The sequence below is a fragment of the Anabrus simplex genome, chromosome 9 (assembly GCF_040414725.1).
Source record: "Anabrus simplex isolate iqAnaSimp1 chromosome 9, ASM4041472v1, whole genome shotgun sequence".
Taxonomy (NCBI): Eukaryota; Metazoa; Arthropoda; class Insecta; order Orthoptera; family Tettigoniidae; genus Anabrus; species Anabrus simplex.
Window position 1 is genome coordinate 19,038,399 of NC_090273.1, and position 22,796 is coordinate 19,061,194.

Genomic DNA, 22,796 nt, shown 5'->3' on the forward strand with positions numbered 1-22,796 from the left:
ACTGTCAATAATCTCTAAACAACCTTACTTACATAGAGAGAGCTCTGTTAAGTGATGTTTACAATTCAAAATATTACAAAACTGTTATTACAAGAGAAGTGATCTTAGAGAGGTGTCAATATGTTGCCACTTAGAAAGACTTCATGGTCTTACAGCAATCAACTTCCTGTTGATCGGGGCATACAATACACCTATGGTATTTTGTGCCTTATGTAAGGGGCAGTTAGAAGTGGACCAGTACAGGCTCTCAACTCGGGAGCGTGGAGAGGTGACCACAAGGCCTCTAGATGTGTCTGGTATTGCTTCCACTTACTTGTGCGTTGTTGCCCACTTTTGTCTTCACTTGGTCAACGCTCATTCCTTTCCAACTCCGATAGTTTTAGGTTTGCGAGGCCTAGGGAGTATTTCATTTTCATACCTCTAAGGTTCTTTCATTTCTTTCATCGATACCTTCATTCTAATAAGTTAAGAGATGATGGTTGTACTTCACCATCAGCTTTAAGAACTAACCTGTATCTTGTAGTTTTACCAACAGATCATCCAGGTTCTCTATTTCTTCCTCTTTCGGGGAGTGTATGATGATCACTGTTGAGCCTAAGACACACAGAAAGCACCCCATCTGCAACACAGAAAAACTTACATCAGTAAAATGAAACCACTTTTCCCTTTGCAAAAATGAAATGATCATAAATTTGTCTTTCGGTCATGGCCGTCCATCAGTGGCTGCTAATTTCAGGTGACCATCAGCCGTAAGACTGCACGGCTGCTAGGTAACACTGTCCATCCCTTACATCACAGCCTGCTAGGGTTACACTTCCATCATACTAACTTCCATAATGCATCTTTTCAGATGATCTCCGGCCATAAGACATTTATGTACAAAAAGACTATATAGATATGCAGGAGAGCCACATGTTTCCTTTTAAAAAAAAAGAGGGTTCTTTAATGTACGTTTATTAATACTAGTCTCTGGCATTCAGGCACTTTCAACCAATTGTATCAGAATTTAATTCAAAGACGTTAAGCACAGAGGTCACGGACCTAACTACAGTAACTGCACCTCTTAGCAAGTTGCATAATAATTTTTAAGACCACTTTCGCTAGATCCAAATGGTGAATATATAATATTTTTAAGTGTATTATTAAAAAACAATATTATTTATTAAATAACATTAAAGAGGGAAGTGACAGTCTTGTGATTGCCACAAATAGTTTTCAATTTCAAAATTAATGCAGTTAAGAGATTGATCTGTGGTCAATTCAGTAAACATACTACAATTGATATCATTGTCATCTTATTCTTCTTTTTCTGAAGTTGTCTCCTTACAGAAGGTTGAGGACTGTCACGGAGTAATTAATTACCATTTTAGTAATTACACTAAGTGTATAATCACTACTTACTAATATTAGGCGATCCACTAAAAACCCTTTAATATAACTTGGCAGCACAGCAAAAGTATGAATGTTGATTTAGTGGAATACCAGTCTATAAGTTTGCAAACCTCCATTTTAGACAAACATACGTCTTGGAAGAATCACATTATTTATTGAATGCTTGTAATAAAATAAAGATTCAAATATTTTCATTATGTAGGCTATCAAACATTGTAGATACAAAGGTATTACTGGAAGTGTATTCAGTCACATTTATCCAGGGAGCTCCTGACCTCCATCCATTTCTCACACGCCCCCTGGAGACACAAGAGGTGTGTGCCACATCTGAGATACTCACTAGCCCTTTGTCCTCATCCACTCCGACACTGAAAATGTACTGGGGAGTAATATACTATCACTTGAGCTATGAGATAGCTATCCGGGGCTCTGTTAGAATTAAGTATTTTGAATGACCTTTTATTCTACAAAACAAAGTTCTAAGGATCATTTTTCATACATTGAATCTAGAGCAAATTTATTTTCATAAGCAGTAATATTGTAACACTGTATTCAATATATATCTACAAACCTTTTCCTTCTTTACAATTTGCTTTATAAGAAGATGTCCAATATTATAGGGAAGGATCCACCTTTCAATACTCCGTAGTAAGTTGAACTAAAAAGTAGTTACAACCTGTTTATTCAACTTACTACGGAGTATTGAAAGGTGGATCCTTCCCTATAATATTGTACATCATCTTATTTCTCTATTCAATACGGAACAATCATGAAGTTTTTAACTTTGAATTTGCTTTATGTCACACCAATACAGATCGGGTGACGATGGGATAAAAAACAGCTAGGAATGGGAAGGAAGCGACCGTGGCCTTAATTAAGAAACAGCCCAAGCATTTGCCTGGTTTGAAAATTAAAAACCACAGAAAACCATCTTCAGGGCTGCCGACAGGGCACGGCCGCTTCCTTCCCACTCCTAATTCTTTCCTATCTCATCATCGCCATAAGATCTATCTGTGTCAGTGCGACACAAAGCAAACTGAAAAAAATAAAAATCATTGTCACTTTTGGCTTTCTACATGAACTCTATGAATCTCTGCATTAAAACTTGGTGAGAATTAACCAGTCTCTGAAATTCACTGTGCTAACCCTCAACAGTGTCTGTATTTTATGCAAAACTTCTAGAACCTGAACATATACATTCCATATCGGAGGATTAAAGAAAGATGGGACTGCACATGGCCTTCCATGAGGTGGTCTGTATCTAATGTAACCAAAGTTTATATATTCTGCCACTTCAATTAAGACTTCACTGATGGCAGTGTAGATGTCTTCGTAGAGTTTAACCAGGTCATCAAGAGGGACACACAGCAGTTCCATTAACAGTCACATATCATCTCATATGATATTAAGTTTCATTTTTCCAAACTGATAATTCTACAATTCACACATATATTTGTGAATGTACATAGTATTGATTAGGTGGAAACATCCAACCATTATAATTGTGAGTTGCATATCATTTTGTACATCACTAAGATAACGTTATTTTAAATTGAGACTGATATCTTTCTTCCACATATATCGGAATATGTGGAACTAACACTCCTTTACAACTGCATGTGGAAAAACTGTGCATGAAGTTTTAAAAATGTTGTGTACGAAATTACTGAGTATGTCCATTAAAAATTATAAATAATGTTATTTGCTTTACGTCCCACTAACTACTTTTACAGTTTTCGGAGACTCCGGGGTGCCGGAATTTTGTCCTGCAGGAGTTCTTTTACATGAGTGTAAATCTACTGACCATCGAAAATTTGTGGACCATATAATATGTAGACATTTTTTAGATCAATTAAAGAGTAGAACTTATTTTTGTAGAATCTTTATTGTAGACCTTTGGTATTAGACAAGAAAACAACATCTTGCCAGTACACAATACTTTTGTAGATTAAGTGACTGTAAACCAAAGTTTCAAACTCAATTAAAACATTACTTTATTACCAGGTGTCCGTATTCATTGAAGGAGATCAGACTGTACCATTTTATTATACAGAGTGATTTATATAAACCGAGTAGTTTTCAAAATTACCCCATTTCCATCTGACAACAGATAGGAAGATGCAATTGCTTTCTAATGTGAAGAAACTCGGGGAGATTTACTTACCAACAATACCCAAGTTATGTTTTGTAAGGTGTCAATTGTTTCCTCAATTCTGCTTGCTGTTTTACCGTGCATCCGTTCAAGATGCAGAACACACTGCCAACTCAGCATTAGTTTTTAGTGAAAAGTTATTGGGTTACAAAATCTATTGTATCCATATAAAGGGAATTTGGTAAAATTACGGCCTATGCACACCAACCTTAGTAGCATTATTACAAAGAAGAATTTATGCAAATCTTGCCTGGAATTCCTTTTAGAGGAGAAAGGTGTTCATTGCAATGTCCTGGAACCCACCAGCCTGCCTACAACCTAATGAAGAGCAGCACCCACCCTTGTCCATTGGTGAAGTAGCTATTGTTGGGAGATCAGAAGAGTGCACGTGCCCGGTGAGGAACGGGGCAAAGGGGTTTTCACCAGCAGAGCCAGTGACGCAATGGTTACTATAGCAACTCCGCTACTACCCAGACGACTTTATATTGTCTTCTACAGGCAGCTCTTCGCTCTTGTCAGTTGTAATCCAGCAAACTGCGAAGTGTGAGTCAATGTTTTTGTGTAGCAGATAAGAGCCGATCTGTCTGGGCAGAACAGGAAGTTCGTGCTTGCAGGCCACATTCCTCACTCTTGCATTCTTCTCATCTCTACACAGTACTTGTATTCCTATTGGCCAACATAAAGTCAGGTGTGACGTCATTTCCGTCAATCATAATAATTAGATTCTATTACTAACCCACGCAGAATAAAAGCACAGACAAATAGAACATGTAAAGGAAACAATGTGAAATACAGGATAGGAATAATTTTATATGAAACAGCCTGACCAGTGCAAACCAATGGTGTATGAACAGAGGAACTAGAGGTCTAAGGCTGCTTCACTTTGCTTGTCTCAAATCACTGGTCTTGTCCAGGCCCTACATAACCAATCTAGACTTATGGTCTTGCCCAGGCCCTACCCTAACCAATCCACACCAATGGTATTGTCCAGACCCTACCCTAACGAATCTAGACCAATGGTCTTGACTAGGCCCTACCCTAACCAATCCACACCAATAATCTTGTATACGCCTGCTTGTCTTAGTTCCTAACTAGAGAGATTGGCAGCCTTGTCGACCGCCCCCGACCACGTCCTCCACGAGAAGTTCACAAAAAATAAACAAAAGACAGTGATTCCGTGCAGAGCCAAGGCACTAATATCAGTGTGCACGGTCTGTAGTATGATGAGAGTTCAGAAGAGAGACGTGAGAAAGTTAGAAACACCTGGGGCTTTGTTGAGGAAGTCTGCCAAGCATCGCACATCTGATTTTGCAGATGTGGGAAATCCTTATTTTGATTGTCTCAGGAGGCGGAGTATTTGTATTACATATGTCAAAGAGTGACCAAGGTAAAGAAACTGCAGCCATACAAGTTGACTACAATTCACGAGTAGTAGGAGCTGGATAAGGAAAACTGAGTCAGTTACTATACATGGTTCTTGGATTTAACTGTACGGCTACCGGAAATTCTCAAAGTACCTACGTTTGGGCCACACACAACACACACTGTACTCATGAAAGACCCACAGAAGGTTGGAGTTGGCAAGCTGAAAAGAGGGTCCCTTCCTCTTCTCAGATAAGATAAACACAGACCAGAACAAGGACATTTTCCTGCAATTTGCCAAATCACTTAGACAACACTGAACTAACTCAGGTTCATTTTCAGCAAGATAAGGATACTTGGCCACACTCATCCGAGTCTTTTACTTTGATCAGCAGCATCTTTGAGGACAGAGTAATCTAGGAACTTTTGAATGCCAAGATCACCTGAGTTAACGGCAACAAATTATTTCCTGTAGGGTTATATCAAGCATAAAGTTTATCGACATCGACCATGAACAATTGAAGATTTGAAGACCATCATGGCTAAAATCAATGGAATAGACGAGAAAATGTTGCAGCAAATTGCCAGAAGCATGGAACAATTGGTACAGCTGTGTCTACAGGAAGATGGAAGTCAATTCCAACATCTGCTGTGATGGTAGTGAATATCTTTCAGTTTCTTCATATCTGGAACGCAGTTGCACCTTCCTATCTAATCATCATCATCTTCCTTTAACCGTATCCAGTCACTCGGGTGCAGTACAAGAGCGCTCTTCCGATAGCTGCAGTCACTTAAGTGCGGCCAGTATCCAGTATTCGGGAGATAGTAGGTTCGAACCCCACTGTCGGCAGCCCTGAAAATGGTTTTCCGTCGTTTCCCATTTTCACACCAGGCAAGGCCATGGCCGCTTCCTTCCCACTCCTAGCCCTTCCCTATCCCACTGTCGCCATAAGACCTATCTGCGTCGATGCGACTTAAAGCAAAAAAAAAAAAAAAAAAGAGCGCTCTCCGTTTTTGTCTATCCAGAAAAAGAAAGCCCCCGGCCCCGACGATATAGTAAATGAGCATTTAAAAGATTCACTTGAACAGATGAACACGCTATGGACAAAACTGTTCAACAAATGTTTAGAAAAAGGGGATATACAACAGCGCTGGAGGTACTCCAAAATCAAAATTCTCTACAAAGGGAAAGGAAACACAGAAGATCCAAATTCTTATACAGGTATCGCCCTGGACAACAATGGCTTTGAAGTCTTCACTAAAATTCTTTGCAATAGACTAACAGAGCTGGTTGACAATTCTATCCCAGACTCTCAATTTGGTTTTAGAAGAGGTAGGTCAACTCTTCATGCAATAAAGAATTTGTTGAATGACATCGATGATACTTTAAGGAAGGAAAAAGGAAAGTTCTTTGCAGTATTTATAGATTTCAACAAGGCTTTCGACTTTCTGGGCAGAGAAATACTCATCACGAAATTAGAGCACGATAGGACGGGAAAACTACCTCACTGTAATAATCAGAAACATTCTGTCTGACACAAGAGTAATAATAGATGATGGTGTTGCTACATCCAGTACTATAAAACAAATGAATGGTGTACTTCAGGGGGACTCCATGAGTCCCGTCTTATTAAATATTGTATCATCTGATGTGACAAGAATCACCCATGGGATGGATAAAGACGTTGTGATGTACATGTATGCCGATGACATTGTCATAGGAGGGCCAATCCTACAAAACATCCAAGGTACACTCAATAGACTCTCGGAATGGACAATTGAAAATAAATTCTCAATTAACACTAAGAAAACAGTTCAAATGACATTCTGGAAAGGAGGAAAGAATGCATAAAAAGATCAACTGCACCTAGAAGGAAACAAATTAGCAATTGTGCCAAATCAAATACCTGGGTATTTGTCTCCAGATGACTCAGACCACCTTTTCTATATATATTAAAGAAAAAGTAACAGCAGCAATTAAAGCCATGAATGACATTCCAAACCCAGAAAAATTGTCACTGACCATAGCAATGAAACTTTTTCAAGCGAAAATAATTCCAATTTTGACATACGGAATAGAAATTATATGGGACCATTTAAAAGTACGTGATTTGAAAACCCTAGAAAAAGTGAAGGCTTTATTTTTCAAGAGAACACTTGGTGTTTCACAATTAACTCGATCGAGACTTGCATATGTTCTAACGAAAGAAGACTGTATAATTCAAGAAATCAGAAATACTATGCTACTACCATCAACGACTGCCCTCCAAAATGCATTAAGAAAGCGAGAACAAAAACGAATTGACATTTGGTGCACGTTTTATGCCACTGACGCCATGACGGATAAGGAATGGACACAGTGTAACTACGAGTTAAGACATGCGGTGACCTGGTATGCTTGTCATGGTTTCCATCACTAAGTATGCACTAATAAGAGATTCCATGATCCTTGTGACTCGTGTATGCAAACGAACTGCGTGGTGAAAGTTGTCACAGATATCACTTGCAGTTTTGAAGAAAGAGAACAAAATCATTGTGTACCTATGCTAAACACTGATTCACATTGTGTGCAATTCTTTTAATAATAATTTCTTTCTTCTCAACTTGGTGTCCTTCCACTCCTCTTCCTTCCAGATCCTGCTTTACTTGACTGATCTACCGTTTCCTTGGTCTGCCTCTAGGTCTTTTGTCTTCCAGTTCCTTTTCTAGCCATTTTCTTGCTGTTCTCACTTGATCCATCCTCTTTACATAGCCATACCATTTGAGTCTTGATGTTCTTACATTTTTGCTTAGTGGCTGCTTTTCTTATGTGTTATGATGGATCTCTTCATTCCGGATCTTATCTCTTATTGTTTTCTGTAGCACTGACCTCATGAACTTCATTTTTTCAGCTTGAAGTCTGCTACTATCTGTACTGTTGATCATACAGATTTCAAGGACATTTGTAGTTATTGGCATGAAATATACCTGATAAAGGGTTCTCTTTGTACTTACAGGTATTTGGTTATCCCATAGAAGAGATATAACTTGGTGATAAAACTGTGCTCTTTTTTGGACTCTGTTAGTGATTTCATTAGAGGACTTTGCATCACTAGTTACAATACTACCAAGATACTGAAAATGGTCAACGTTTTCCAGTTTCACGCCATCCAGTAGGATGTTAACCTTCACTTGCCTGCTGACTGGCATCACTACTATTTTTGCATGGGTGATTTTTAGGTCAAACTGCTTAAAGTGCTGGTTCCAAGTGTTTAATTTGTTGCACTACTTCTCCTGTTCCTCCCCAAATCACCACATCGCCTGCAAAGATTAATGCAATTAAAGTCCTCATTAGATTCATTCTTCACTCTTCCTATCTAATACCAGACAGAAATGGGTTCATTTTGAAGACTACCTGGTTTATATATAAATCATCCCTGTATAAGTGGTATAATATGAAGTTTCCTGACAGCTATAAAGTTCTATGGACAAAAAAAAAAGTATTTCTTAAAATTGGCAGGCTAGCGTGCTGTATACCTAGTCAGTTTGATGTTTATTTAAAGTGAACTAGTACTGGACGCATTGATTACTATAAGCAGCTGTTAAGGCTCCAATCCACTCAAAAGTAACAGTTAATGGTAGTTTAGGATATCTTCATGTTATTTACACACAGCAAAAATAGGAAAGAGCTAAATGTAAAAGAAATCATAGTCCACTATTTCATATTACATTTGAGAAAAGAGGAAATTATAATGGATAAAGGAAGAAAGCATCTTACTTTTCCCAGCAGGTTGAGCTTCTCATTCAGGAACTTTGAAGCCAGCACTGCTGACACAAGGACACTTAGTGCTCCTAGAGGAGTTACTAGAGAAGCAGGAGCGAAGGCATATGCAGCAAAATTCGCTGCCTCTCCAATACCCACTGTAACAGACGAGATCGTGATGTGACAAATCATCTTAGATGCACAACGTAAATGGAAGTGGGAACAGCTTGCATGTGGCACCATGTCTTTGAAGACTAGTTCCTAGAAATTAAGCAAAAGAAACATTTCTCCCATCCAAAGTTTTGCTGAAATAAAAACAGTTATGTGATGCCATGTGGCCTCTGGAGAGGCCTGCTGCAGTCTTTATGGTTGACACCCATACGTCTCCGTCCAATGGTCGAATAACCAACAACAGCATCACGTGCCCTCACTCCATATGAGCACTGCAGAAAGTTTTGGAATTAAATCCAGGCCTTTTGCATGCAATCTAGGGATTAGAGAAAATTTTTTACCACCACGTCTCTTACGCTGCTGGCAAACATTCTGGTGGTGAATTTTCATTTTTTTTCACCAACAGGACACAAATTGGCTAACCATGGTGTCAGACCATAGAGATCTTGACCACCAAACAGGCTGAAAACTGTCATTAAAAGGTCACAAAGAATGCCCACCTTGTGGCCATGATCCTTAAGGTCCAAGTCCCAGGTCCGCATGCCCTGACAACCATAAAGTTCTATGGACAATAAATGAAATATTTTTTTAAAAAGCAATAAGTACTTCTTAAAGTTAGTAAACCACGAGAACTTGTGTAAATGGGAAAACAAGGAACAAAAGTCAGCAACAGGGAAGTCGAGAATCAAGAATAAGTTAGATCCCAGACTCAAGCACTATGGATGAAAGAGAGGAGGAGATCACAGAGTGAAAGAATGAAGCAGTTCTTGGTGAGGATCAAAGGCCAGAAGCAGCTGAAATTGAATCAAAGTAGTCCAGTTGACAATAAGGAAAGAAGAGGAAGAAACTAATATTTGCCCCAATTTGCCTACGTGAATTCTAACTTTATCATCATATGATCTTTCCCACTTTTAAAAACTCCATTCAAGCTATTTTGTTACATTTGTTATGGTTTTTATTACTTCTTGTGCATGTGATTGATAGTTTTTTGACTATGTCAAGTAATTGTGTGGAACTTGCACAGGAGGAGGAATTCAGTAATAATATGAAAGGAGATCTAGCTTACATCAGGACATTTTGCCAGTGTATCTAATATGATAGAGAAGTCGGAAACATAGAAGTTGCCACTGTTGACATCAGTCCAGTACATGGTCGTCAGCCTGACAGAACGATTGGCACTTGGAAAAGCAGGTTCTACAAAACTGTCCTTGTTGCTGGAAAATAATCCAACACACAGTATTGTTACATGCCGGCCCTGCTGTGGGCACTTTTGGTACTTCCTGAAAGGGACTAGCGAGTCAGACGACCAGAGATCTCCCGGCCAGCATGGAGGGTAAGGGTGGCCTTTCCGTGTACTCATCGTCTGGTTTCACGTGCATTTGTGCAAGACGCACCGAGAAAGCTCCGCCTCTACCACATCGCGAATATTCCGGTACATATCACCCGAGCTATAAAAAGGAGGCTAGATGTGAGCAGTCACTCAGTGTTGGGGTTCAGTGGCTGGGCTGAGGGCAACAGCGTCGCTAGTGTCTGAATGAGGAGTTGTAGTAGTATCAAGTAGTGTCCAGCGAGTAGTTAATAATAATAATAATAATAATAATAATAATAATAATAATAATAATAATAATAATAATAATAATAATAATAAAGTCAACACGGTTAACCAACCGCATTTTCACTTTCCTCCAAGAGAAAAAGGCAAAGGGGGCATGGTTTAGTGAGGTACAGAAAGATCTGCAGGAAATTAGGATCTCATTTGAAGATATCCAGGAGCGTGACCCACTTAAGAAAAAGCTCTAAGAACATAAGTTTCCAACCAAAGCCATTTCTGAAAACTGGAAAGGCATGGGCGAAAGAGTGAAAGGAGCTACACTGTACACGAATGCAGGAATACCGGACCAAGGAAACAGTTGAAATGATGTGGTCCTTAGTTGGCCGAAACAAAATAATAATAATAATAATAATAATAATAATAATAATAATAATAATAATAATAATAATAATAATAATAATAATGGACTGGGACAGCTGTTGGCTGGCATCAATGTCCCACCAGAATCAGGCTAAAGTCGGGTATGGAACAGAATACTGTGTGTACTGCCTTAGAGTACTGCGTGTGAATTTCTGTGGATGGAGGACTGTCGTGGAGTCAGTGATTGGAGCAGCTCTCATGAGTGTAACTGGAACAGTGTTAATGGTCATTGTTGTGAGGAGTTCTGTCCTGCTGTTTAACACTGTTGAGCTGTTGCTGTTTAGTTGTTCACTGTGTAAATTACAGGACTGCTTCTGGAGTCAAACCAAGTAACAGTCATCGTGTGCTGTGTGGCCAGGAGCTCTGTGTTCAAACCTACCTGTCTGCACGCACCTACAATGTGGGAGACTGGACTTGGAGAAGCGAAAGTAAGGTGAGCCTGTGGATAGGATCATAGCACTCTCAGGTAATACCAATGAGTCGGACCACCTGCTGTGTGAAACGAGCACAGACTTGTAAATGGCCAGTAATTAGTAAGTGTGGTCATTCATGGCTGAACAGAATTGTATGAGAGTGTGTGTGTGTGTGTGTGTGTGTGTGCACACGCATTTATTAAGCCATCTTGATATAAATAAAGGATAAAACAGACTGTGTTTTATTCATAACATTATTATCCTTAACATTAGTAAGGTGCTTGAAGGTAAGAGCAGTGAAATACCAGCAAATATTCAGCTACCAAATATAGCGCGATGCAATTATGCTCCCATTACACCATGTGATGTGGAGCTACCTTTTCCACTGTACAAAGCAATATTTACTGACAGAAGATGCAACCTTTTGCCAGAAAATATTGAAAAGCTGCTTGTATAATATTATAATTCTTATTAAACAGCCAATAGCTGAATACACTAGAGAGGTAAAATAGAATATTGTAATTACAGTATTTAGTAATTAACTATTAACTGTCCGGCTCCATGGCTAAATGGTTAGTGTGTTGGCCTTTGGCCACAAGGTTCCTGGGTTTGATTCCCGGCAGGGTCGGGAATTTTAACCATAACTGGTTAATTCCCCTGGCACGGGGACTGGGTGTATGTGTCGTCTTCATCATCATTTCATCCTCAACGTGACGCACAGGTCGCCTACGGACGTCAAATCAAAAGACCTGCACCTGGCGAGTCGAAGTCCTTGGACACATCCCGGCACTAAAAGCCATACGCCATTTCATTTCAACTATTAACTACTGTTTTATTTCATTCTCTCGTTGTAAATGGAATAGTTATCTGTTTGTGTGTTGATTTAAATCCAATAATAAATTTAAAATGAAAATATTGTGATCTAATGTATTTCATAATATTATTAAATATATTTTCATAGTTTCAATAAATTTTCATTTTAACAAAAATGTCTTCATATTGTGCATGTCTTTGTTAATAACAGTGATTGTTATATTTAATGATATCAGGCATTAGTTAAAAAAAAAAACAAAAAAAAACCAGGCAAGTTAACCCTGCAGTTAGAGGCGTGCCACTGTGAGCTTGCATCCGGGAGGTAGTGGGTTCGAACCCCACTGTCGGCAGCCCTGGAGATGGTTTTCCATGGTTTCCCATTTTCACACCAGGCAAATGATGGGACTGTACCTTAATTAAGGCCATGGTCGCTTCCTTCCTATTCCTAGGCCTTTCCTATCCCATCGTCGCTATAAAACCTATCTGTATCGATGCGACATAAAACAAATACTTAAAAAAAAAGTTTTTCTAAAATGAGTAAGATTTATTTTCAGGAAAAGTGGGAGCATGATTACTTCTTTATTATGACAAAAGACAAATGTTACTGACTTGACTAATGTGAAATGTCTTTACGGCAACACCTAGAACAAAATGTAATTCAGAACGGCACTTCAACATTCTCCATAGCAATACCAGTTTGACATCAGTATGATCTTCTCCATGGCCTTTCTTCCTATTCCTAGGCCTTTCCTATCCCATAGTCAATTTTAGACATATGCTTCACAAGAGAAAAGTAACAATATTAGAAATTGCAGTGAAATGCTGTATTCCTGAGACTTTGGACCATCAACTTTGTGAGAACCTGCATATTCATACAAAGCATCACTTCAGTTCAATCGATCTACAATTGCACAGTATACACCTGATTTTGAAAGCCTGCATCAAGGATTTATTAACATGGTACACACTGGCAAGGTCTCTAAGTTCATCCAGCTTTGAGGAATCGTAAATTCAAATCATTAAATGATCACTCCAATAATTGCAGGCGAAGGCTTACCCTAACCCGCAATACACTCTGTACTTAGCAGGTTGCTAACACTTTCATTAATATTCTGATATAAATTTTTTTTTTCTGCTAGGGGCTTTACGTCGCACCGACACAGATAGGTCTTATGGCGACGATGGGATAGGAAAGGCCTAGGAGTTGGAAGGAAGCGGCCGTGGCCTTAATTAAGGTACAGCCCCAGCATTTTCCTGGTGTGAAAATGGAAAACCACGGAAAACCATCTTCAGGGCTGCCGATAGTGGGATTCGAACCTACTATCTCCCGGATGCAAGCTCACAGCCGCGCGCCTCTACGCGCACGGTTAACTCGCCCGGTTCTGATATAATTATGTGATTTTCATCCTTAATAATGTCACTGGATGTGGCCATATTCGATTACTACATGTCAAGCCAGAGAAAATACACTTCCTCCGATCACAGATGAATACTATTCCCTGCCAGATACTCTTCGATTTTCTAACCTTTCCCAGCTTCCAAATATATTAAACAGATGGCAGAATGTTCCTAATAACTTACATGCTACAAACAGACCCCATCATGACATAAGCCTTAGACATTATCTATCGAAGAATAACCTAGCTACACTAGAACGACTGAAGTCCATGTCTTAAAAAAGTTCTATGCCTGGCAAGAAATGATCCTTCCACACTAACCTATGAGCTCACAAGACAACCGTTCTATATAGACGAACTGCGATTAAAAATACCATTGCCTTTTAAGACACAATGCCAAGCTTTACATCAAGAACTGCAGGATAAACAAGGGAATATATGGACAGATTTTTACCAAACAGACAGCACGATGATGTCATAATGGATGAATTACGACTACGAACTGCTGCATATCATAACGCACTTCTTATTAAATGTTCATAAAACCAATGAAAAGGGTAGGCAAAATAATACGACTACGACAGGCATCAAGTAGTGAATATTTAAGATAAACTTAAATATGATAACCAAGTGGTCCGCCTATTCAATACAATATATAATTTATTAATAAAAATGACAGGCATATCAAGACGAGTTATCTGACCTATTTATGATGAATGCTGCGGAGCAGCACGAGTCCTCTAGTTAGTATCTTAAAATATTTTGTTACCTGTAGATCTCAACCAGCATATAAATAAACCAACCAGAACAGGTCCTATCCCTCTTCTTTCTCCTCCTGTTCAATTCAGCAGCTGACTAAGTTCTCAGAGAGAAATTTCCAAGGAATATAGATATGTACTAATCCCACAAGTAGAAAATATAACAGTACAAATGTCTGTAGACATTCCAATTCTTCTATGCAAAATTAAGGTTGCTGCTGAGCATCTTACATATCTGACAACTTCCCTAGCAAAAACTGGACTTCTAATAAATATCAGTAAGAGTAAAATTATTTCTATCTGTAAAGGTCAGCAAAGTCCTACTGCTCTCACTACAATAGACTGAAACAAACTTAAGAGCATTTCCTCAGATGAAACTCTAAAATATCTTGGGGTAATTTTTCAAGATGGAATTAAATTCAATCCTTATCTTGTCTATCATTTCACAAAGAATTCAACCAGCTGGTTAGCTCTCATCCCTTCTTGTTTCCAATCAGAAATTAAATATACTCAACCAGTATATGTTGCTGCAGCTAGTATACCTGCTCCAATGTGCACCAGTTAAAAACCTCACAGCAAAATTTCTTCAGCAACATTTACAATTAAAAAATCAATAAATCAATCAATCAATACTGATCTGCATTTAGGGCAGTCGCCAAGGTGGCAGATTCCCTGTCTGTTGTTTTTCTAGCCTTTTCTTAAATGATCGCAAAGAAATTGGAAATTTATTGAACGTCTCCCTTGGTAAGTTATTCCAATCCCTAATTCCCCATCCTATAAACAAATATTTGCCCCAATTTGCCCTCTTGAATTCCAACTTTATCTTCATATTATGATCTTTCTTACTTTTAAAGACACCACTCAAACTTATTCGTCTACTTATGTCATTCTACACCATCTCTCCGCTGACAGCTCGGAGCATACCACTTCACAAGATGGAGGGCTGCATTAGCCGTCGCTCCTCCAAGGACACAGTAGATTTTGTCAACAACAAGATTTCGGCGAAGCTCTTCTAATAATAGTAAGACAGCAATCAGTTTCAGGGATCCTGAATTAATTGAATTCAAGAGAGACTTTTATAAAATTAAGACAAACAACATTCACATTGGAAGGAGCAAATGAACAGAACATCCTTGTAAAATATAGAACAGTGACAAAGGAAAATTATTTTTCAAAAACATTTTATTAGTAGACAAGCAGAATATCATATACCACAGTGAAAAGTGTTGGAAACAAAAACATTTTTTATTTAGAACATCTGTTCCAATTAATAGATATAGTTTTAAAATAGGCTAAAATAAGTAAATCCATTTCCCTCCCATTCAACCATTCACATAGATTTTAATTTAATTCAATTGTTTTAAATTCACATAGATTTTAAGTAAAACAAGGTACTTAGGATGTTCTTAAGAAGACAAATACTTTGTAATTTCACCTAAGCGTTGTAATACAGTTGAAGATGTTCCAAATGGAATGAAACATGTACTGTATATGATTGATTGCTTAATGCAAATATAAGTATCAAAAAGGTGGAAACTTACTGTTATTGATTCATTGTACATACCACTTAGTAGAGCAGCATGTCTCCTTTCTCCCAAGTCTTCCCAGCCCAAACTTTGCAACATTTTTGTAATGCTACTCTTTTGTCGAAAATCACCCACAAAAATAGAGTTACTTTCCTTTGGATTTTTTCCAGTTCTTGAATCAAGTAATCCTGGTGAGGTTCCCATACACTGGAACCATACTCTAGTTGGGGTCTTACCAGAGACTTATATGCCCTCTCCTTTACATCCTTACTACAACCTCTGAACAGCCTCTTAACCATGTGCAGAGATCTGTACCCTTTATTTACAATCCCATTTATGTGATTACCCCAATGAAGATATTTCCTTATATTAACACCTAAGTACTTACAGTGATCCCCATAAGGAACTTTCACTCCATCACCTCAGTAATTAAAACAGACGACTTTTCCTATTTGTGAAACTCACAACCTGACTTTTAACCCTGTTTATCATCATACCATTGCCTGCTGTCCATCTCACAACATTATCAAGGTAATTTTGCAGTTGATCACAATCTTGTACAGTAACATATTTATTACTCTATACAGAATAACACCATCTGCAAAAAGCCTTATCTCTGATTCCACTTCTTTACACATATAATTTATATATATAAGAAAACATAAAGGTCCAATAATACTGCATCGAGGAATTCCCCTCTTAATTATTACAGGGTCAGATAAAGCTTCGCCTAGTCTAATTCTCTAAGATCTATTTTCTAGAAATATAGCATCCCATTCAGTCACTCTTTTGTCTAGTCCAACTGCATTCATTTTTGCCAGTAGTCTCCCATGATCCACCCTATCAAATGCTTTAGACAGGTCAATCGCAATACAGACCATCTGACCTCCTGAATCCAAGATATCTGCTATATCTTGCTGGAATCATGCAACTTGAGCTTTAGTGGAATAACATTTCCTAAACCTGAACTGCCTTCTATCGAACCTGTTATTAATTTCGCAAACATGTCTAATATAATCAGAAAGAATGCTTTCCCAAGGCTTGCATGCAATGCATGTCAAACTTACTGGCCAGTAATTTTCAGCTTTATGTCTATCACCCTTTCCTTTATACACAAGGGCTACTATAGCAACTCTCCAAAGTCATACAAAGTTCTGTTAAAGAACGTTTTGGATTACCAAGAGATGCCCCAGATGTTATGATCTATGCACCACACAGCCTAAAAGGACTTGAGATCTTTAAACAAAAAGAGAAGCCTTAAATCAGTGCCTATATAAATGTAAGCTAAAGGCTCAGGACTGAAATGAACCTATAAACAGAAGCGATCAAGGAGGTTCAAACTAACATTTATAACTGGGTCCAGAACTTACCACTCACCAAAGTGCAAATTGAGCATCTCAGAAATCTTAATGCTACATCTATCTTAAAACTGCTTCGTGACAATTCTTTCACTGGACTTTGCTGCCATCTAAAGGTGAAGGAGTAATATAGCAACCGAGGATTTCACAGCCGGCGTTACGAATCATGCCAGTGTTTGTGGACCGTGGTCCAGGAGCATGTGAGGGTCCTGATGTTTCACCGAAGACTGAGCTCGGCACTGCCAAGGGTTCCCTCTGACTTCAATAGCAGCGAAGCTCACAGTGAAATTATATAGTGCAGGCTACGATGCACTGCTTACCAATTGGTCTGCCATGTTGGAGGGGTGGTTGAAACAAACAAACAAACAAACAAACAAACAAACAAACAAACAAACAAACAAACAAACAAACAAACAAACAAACAAACAAACAAACAAACAAACAAATAAATAAATCACTACTGATCTGCATTTAGAGCAGTCACCCAGGTGGCAGATTCCCTATCTGTTATTTTCCCATTCTTTTCTTAAATGATTGCAAAGAAATTGGAAATTTATTGAACATCTCCCTTGGTAAGTTATTTCAGTCCTAACTCCCCTTCCTATAATTGAATATCTGCCCCAATTTGTCCTCTTGACTTCTAACTTTATCTTCATATTGTGGTCTTTCCTACTTTTGAGGAAACCACTCAAACTTATTCGTCTACTAATGTCATCCCACTCCATCTCTCCACTGACAGCTCCGAATAGACTACATAGTTGAGCAGCGAAGCTCACAGTGGAATGGAGCGTTGTTGCAATTCCACCTCATTATATAGTGCAAGTCTTCTCAGCTGAAACTTTGCAACATTTTTGTAACACTACTCTTTTGTCAGAAATTACCCAGAACAAATTGAGCTGCTTTTCTTTGGATTATTTTCCAGTTCTTGAATCAAATAATCCTGGTGAGGTTCCCATACACTGGAACCGTACTCTAGTTGGGGTCTTACCAAAGACGTATATGCACGCTCCTTTACATCCTTACTACAACCCCCTAAATATCCACATAACCATGCGCAGAGATCTGTATCCTTTATTTACAATCTCCCATTTATGTGATGACCCCAATGAAGATCTTTCTTTATATGAACACCTAGGTACTTACAATGATCTGATTGGCTGTTTTTCAGCCTAGGATTGAAGCATTAAGGAGCCCGATCTACGTCAACCTGCCCTAGCAGAGACAGGCAACTGATCTCCAGTGGTTTTTTCTGGTTTGCCGCGGCCACCGTGACCTGCACTATATAATGAGGTGGAATTGCAACACCCTTCCATTCCTCCATGAGCTTTGTGCTATCAAAGTCAGTTTGAACCCTTGATAATGCTGAGCACAGTACTTGGTGAAACGTCGGGACCATCACATGGTCCTAGACTACAGCCTACAAGCCTGGAAAACACTGACATCATTTAAAGGAGTAATGTTCTTTTTTCAATGGAAGAAAGGGAACTCCTGGGTGAGCAATATGAAAGAAATGTTATGTGGCCAAGAGACGACAGTGAAAGCAATAAATTGCAATGTCATCCCCGTTTGAACTCTACCTGGAAGAAGCCTTAATACCTCCCATTGCAGAGGATACAAGTTCAAAACCCTTTCTCACATTTTGGGGCTCTGTCCTAAGGCAAAGCCTATGAGAATCAACTGCTGGAAGTCACCGCAGGCAACATCATCTCAAAGTCAATGGAGAAGTCTAATTCCTTTCCAAAAACAGTCCAACATGTTGGGCTGATTTCACAGTGATCGATTAGGCTACAGAGTGCCTGAGCTGATCAATATGACTGTAGGGTTTGAAGGCAATGAACACCAGCCGAAAAACATGTGACTGCAAAAAGAACATCTAGGCCTACGATCCATGTTGTGAAGACCTTAAAAATAAATACAGAATTTATAAATGGGAAGTGGTGGGTCTGATGATAGGTGTCAGAAGGACTATGCCTAAAGAAACTCTGGGCTTTTTGGGGAAGATCAAAACACCTGCATCCAACATTCAGGGTATGACAGACTTGGTGTTAAAATACTAGTTGCCAATATTCTGATATTACCTTTATTCCAAAACATGGTTCTATCTGAAATATTATGTTACATTTCAATAAAGTAGGACTACAAAATCGAACAAATAACCCACATCATTGATATAAAATATCATGAACCTGCTTGTTAGAAAAATAGTAATCACTGTCAATGTGAACTGATCAGGAGGTGGGTCTGTTTAATTCACTAGGAGGGGCAGCTCAATCTAAAATGTATGAATAAATCTATTAGATATTGTATGTAGACCTTTTTTACACAAGAAAGATGTAAATAGATGTCATAACTTGAGGCTGACTTCAACAGGAAAAGCAGATCACACGCCAAAGTGGCCAACATCCCCTACATCGTTTAAAATATAGGTTTATAAATGAAATAAACAAAACACGTCTTTACTGACTTGTAAACAATCCCGCCCACCAGATCCATTCTTTGAGATAACCAAATCCTCCAGCACCAGCTCGTAGAGCACCCAGTCGGTTTAGTCTGATCAGGGCTTTCTTCTTAATTATGAAACTGGAACCTGCAAAGAGATGCACAGCATTTTAAAATTGCAAATGGTATTAATTAACCAGTAATACAATAAAAACAAATATTTCATACAAGAATATTATATGCCTACCTATAAATAAACTGGAACTGATCGCTAATCCCAGCCCGATGTAAAAATCTGTAACATCATAGGGCTGGGTGCCCGCATTTACTGTATCAACGGCTCTATTAGCTGTCATTTTAGCTGTTGAAAACGCCTCTTCTGTAATCTATATTAGTGATAAACATAATACAAACTCTTGTAAACCTGTTGCAATACAATCAAGTTTAATTTCTAAAACAGTTGCTGACTTTTCATGAAACTTCAAATGCGTCGCCAATGCAAAATTAGACTTGAACTGTCATCAGCTCGTAGGCAAACTTCAACCAATACCCAATTAATTCTTCGATCATAACAAATACATAATTGTTTAAGAAAATAACTTTTAAACTAGGCCAATTATCTATGCATATTATTTTACCAGTCTGCATTTATAACTCATTTACAAGATCAGCCACTGAAATATATTGCCATTGTATTTATAATCAAACGTTCTTGTTTCAAAGGTTAATTAGAGTGAACCACGGCACACGGCAGAGCTTAGCAGTCGCACAGCTGTCAAGAGCAAACAGCTGTTCACAATCGGATTGCTCGGAATAACTCAAAGAGTTTACGTTTCGGTGAAGTTCGGCGCAAAGAGGAATGTAATAACAGCGGCAAGCAACCTCTTTGGGCATGTGACCGAATCACAATAGTGGTGGGGACGAAGCGGAGCGGAGCGGAGCAGTTGTGACGTCATCACCCGGTAGTACCGAGTAAACTACCGAGTGAATGTAATGTGGCGGCACGTTTAAATACGTTATTGGTATGGCAACGTAAATTCAATGCCCTTTTCTCACAACATAACCATTTCGCTGAATACAGCAATGTTGCTTTCTGCTGGAGAAGCCGACCTGCTCATTTCATCCTTGTGATGCCTCTTGATATAATCCCACAAATTTGATACGCCACCACCCGTCAAGTAAATGCGGCCGCAAAATTTGCATTTTGCTTATTTTTATCACCAGTAATTTCAAAGAAATGCCATGCATCAGACGGTTTTCGTGTCATTTGTGGTACAAATTTCTGTAAAAATTCATGCAATTCCTTAAATTTTCTAAAACATGAATACCATCTCAAAATGGGATTAAATATCAAACTAATGCCACAATTATTATCTACTATGCTTTGTATTATCTACAAACCACAACAAGCGGAGGAAATATAGACGCAAATTAAGAAACACAGACTGAATACAGGTATAATACTCTTACAAGGGGTGGCCACTACGTTCGGATCACGGAGTACCTTCAAACTTTGTACACATTTAGTAGTCCATTAGGACAAGATAATGTGCAAGTAGTAAGGTGTACTACTAATGCGTTCTAGAGAAAATCTCAAGATAAGTTTTCGCGTCGAATATGTACCGGTGCGTTGCGATCATGAGCGCGAAACGGTGGTGGTCGCATGGTTAGCGTTCAAGCTCCGTAATCGTTGGCTCGCTGGATCGAGTCCCGCGTGTTGTTTTGTTTTTCAACACTGGTCAAATTCTTTCATATACATTACAATTCAACGGTAATATACTGAAAAAAGGTATATTTGCATGAACTTTATTGGATTTCCAATGTTATTTGGCTCTTTACTAATGTTTATCATTACAAAAAATATCTTTCTTTCTTTCTTTCTTTATCTGTTTACCCTCCAGGGTCGGTTTTTCCCTCGGACTCAGCGAGGAATCCCACCTCTACTGCCTCAAGGGCGGTGTCCTGGAGCGCGAGAGTTTGGGTCGAGTATACAACTGGGTAGGATGACCAGTACCTCGCCCAGGTGACCTCACCTGCTATGCTGAACAGGAGCCTTGTGGAGAGATGGGAAGATTGGAAGGGATAGGCAAGGAAGAGGGAAGGAAGTGGCCGTGGCCTTACATTAGGTAGGGGCCTACATCCCGGCATTTACCCGGAGTAGAAATAAATGGGAATCTACGGAAAAGCACTTCGAGGATGGCTGAGGAGGGAATCGAACCCCCCATCTACTCAGGTGACCTCCCGAGGCTGAGTGGACCCCGTTCCTGCCCTTGTACCACTTTTCAAATTTCGTGGCAGAGCCAGGAATCAAACCCGGGCATCTGGGGGTGGCAGCCAATCACACGAACCACTCCACGACAGAGGTGGACTACAAAGCAAATATATCATTTATAATTATCAACAAGTAAACGGCCCAATGCATAAAGTATTCCTGAAAATGTATGCCTGTCGCGATTTGTGAAATCCCTCATACCTGACAGTGAAATCGTGTAAGGTACCCGGAACTGCTTTGCACCTGGACGCTCTGACCTGCAATATATATGAAAGAATATGACCAGTGTTGAAAAACAAAAAGTGAAAAGCGAGACTCGATCCAGTGATCCAGCGATTACGGAGCTTGAACGCTAACCACTCGACCATCGCCACCTCGTGCTCGTGACTGCAACGCACCGGTACACATTCGACGCGAAAATTCTCTTGCTATTTTCTTGAAAACGCTTTAATAGTACTCCTTACTATTTGCACATTATCTTGTCCTAATAGACTACTAAAAGTTTACAAAATTTGAAGATGATCCGTGATCTCAACGTCGTGGTCTGCCCTTGTTAAACACTTGTCGTGCGCTACACTGTGCTCTGGTCCTCCGCGAGTACTTACAGTTGTAAGCGGAGGGGATCGGTGGTGCGCTCTACCGCTACAACCGGATTACTCATCGGTATTACTCGCTCCGTCCCCACCTCTTAATCACAATGATGCCGCACTGCCGCAGCGAACCAGCCGTAGGCTCCGCAGTCTCTGTTGAGATACGGCTATTTATGTATTTTTTTTTTTTGCTAGTTGCTTTACGTCGTACCGACACACATAGGTATTACGGCGACGATGGGATAAGAAAGGGCTAGGAGTGGGAAGAAAGCGGCCGTGGTCTTAATTAAGGCACAGCCTCAGCATTTTCCTGGGCTCATTTTAGATCTATAAAAAATATCTACGCTGCCAGAGCAGGACCATCTGGTCATGGCCAGAGCCATCTACAGTCGGCTATGACGCTGCGCACCACGTTGGCCGCGGAAGAGATCGAAAGAAA

At 39.3% G+C, this 22,796-nt stretch overlaps 1 protein-coding gene across 1 annotated transcript in view; it reads right to left on the reverse strand.

Moving 5' to 3' along the window:
• The window catches only part of spict (magnesium transporter spict), a 29,518-nt gene extending 9,205 nt beyond the window's left edge, over positions 1-20,313 (reverse strand). Inside the window, exons 1-5 of the mRNA XM_067153481.2 lie at positions 20,134-20,313; positions 19,743-19,881; positions 19,521-19,643; positions 8,664-8,806; positions 511-619 (exon numbers count right to left, since the gene is read on the reverse strand). Coding sequence (XP_067009582.2) covers positions 511-619; positions 8,664-8,806; positions 19,521-19,643; positions 19,743-19,881; positions 20,134-20,154 — 535 coding nt within the window. The 5' untranslated portion in view covers positions 20,155-20,313. The remainder of the gene's footprint in view (positions 1-510; positions 620-8,663; positions 8,807-19,520; positions 19,644-19,742; positions 19,882-20,133) is intronic.
• Positions 20,314-22,796: the final 2,483 nt, after the last annotated feature.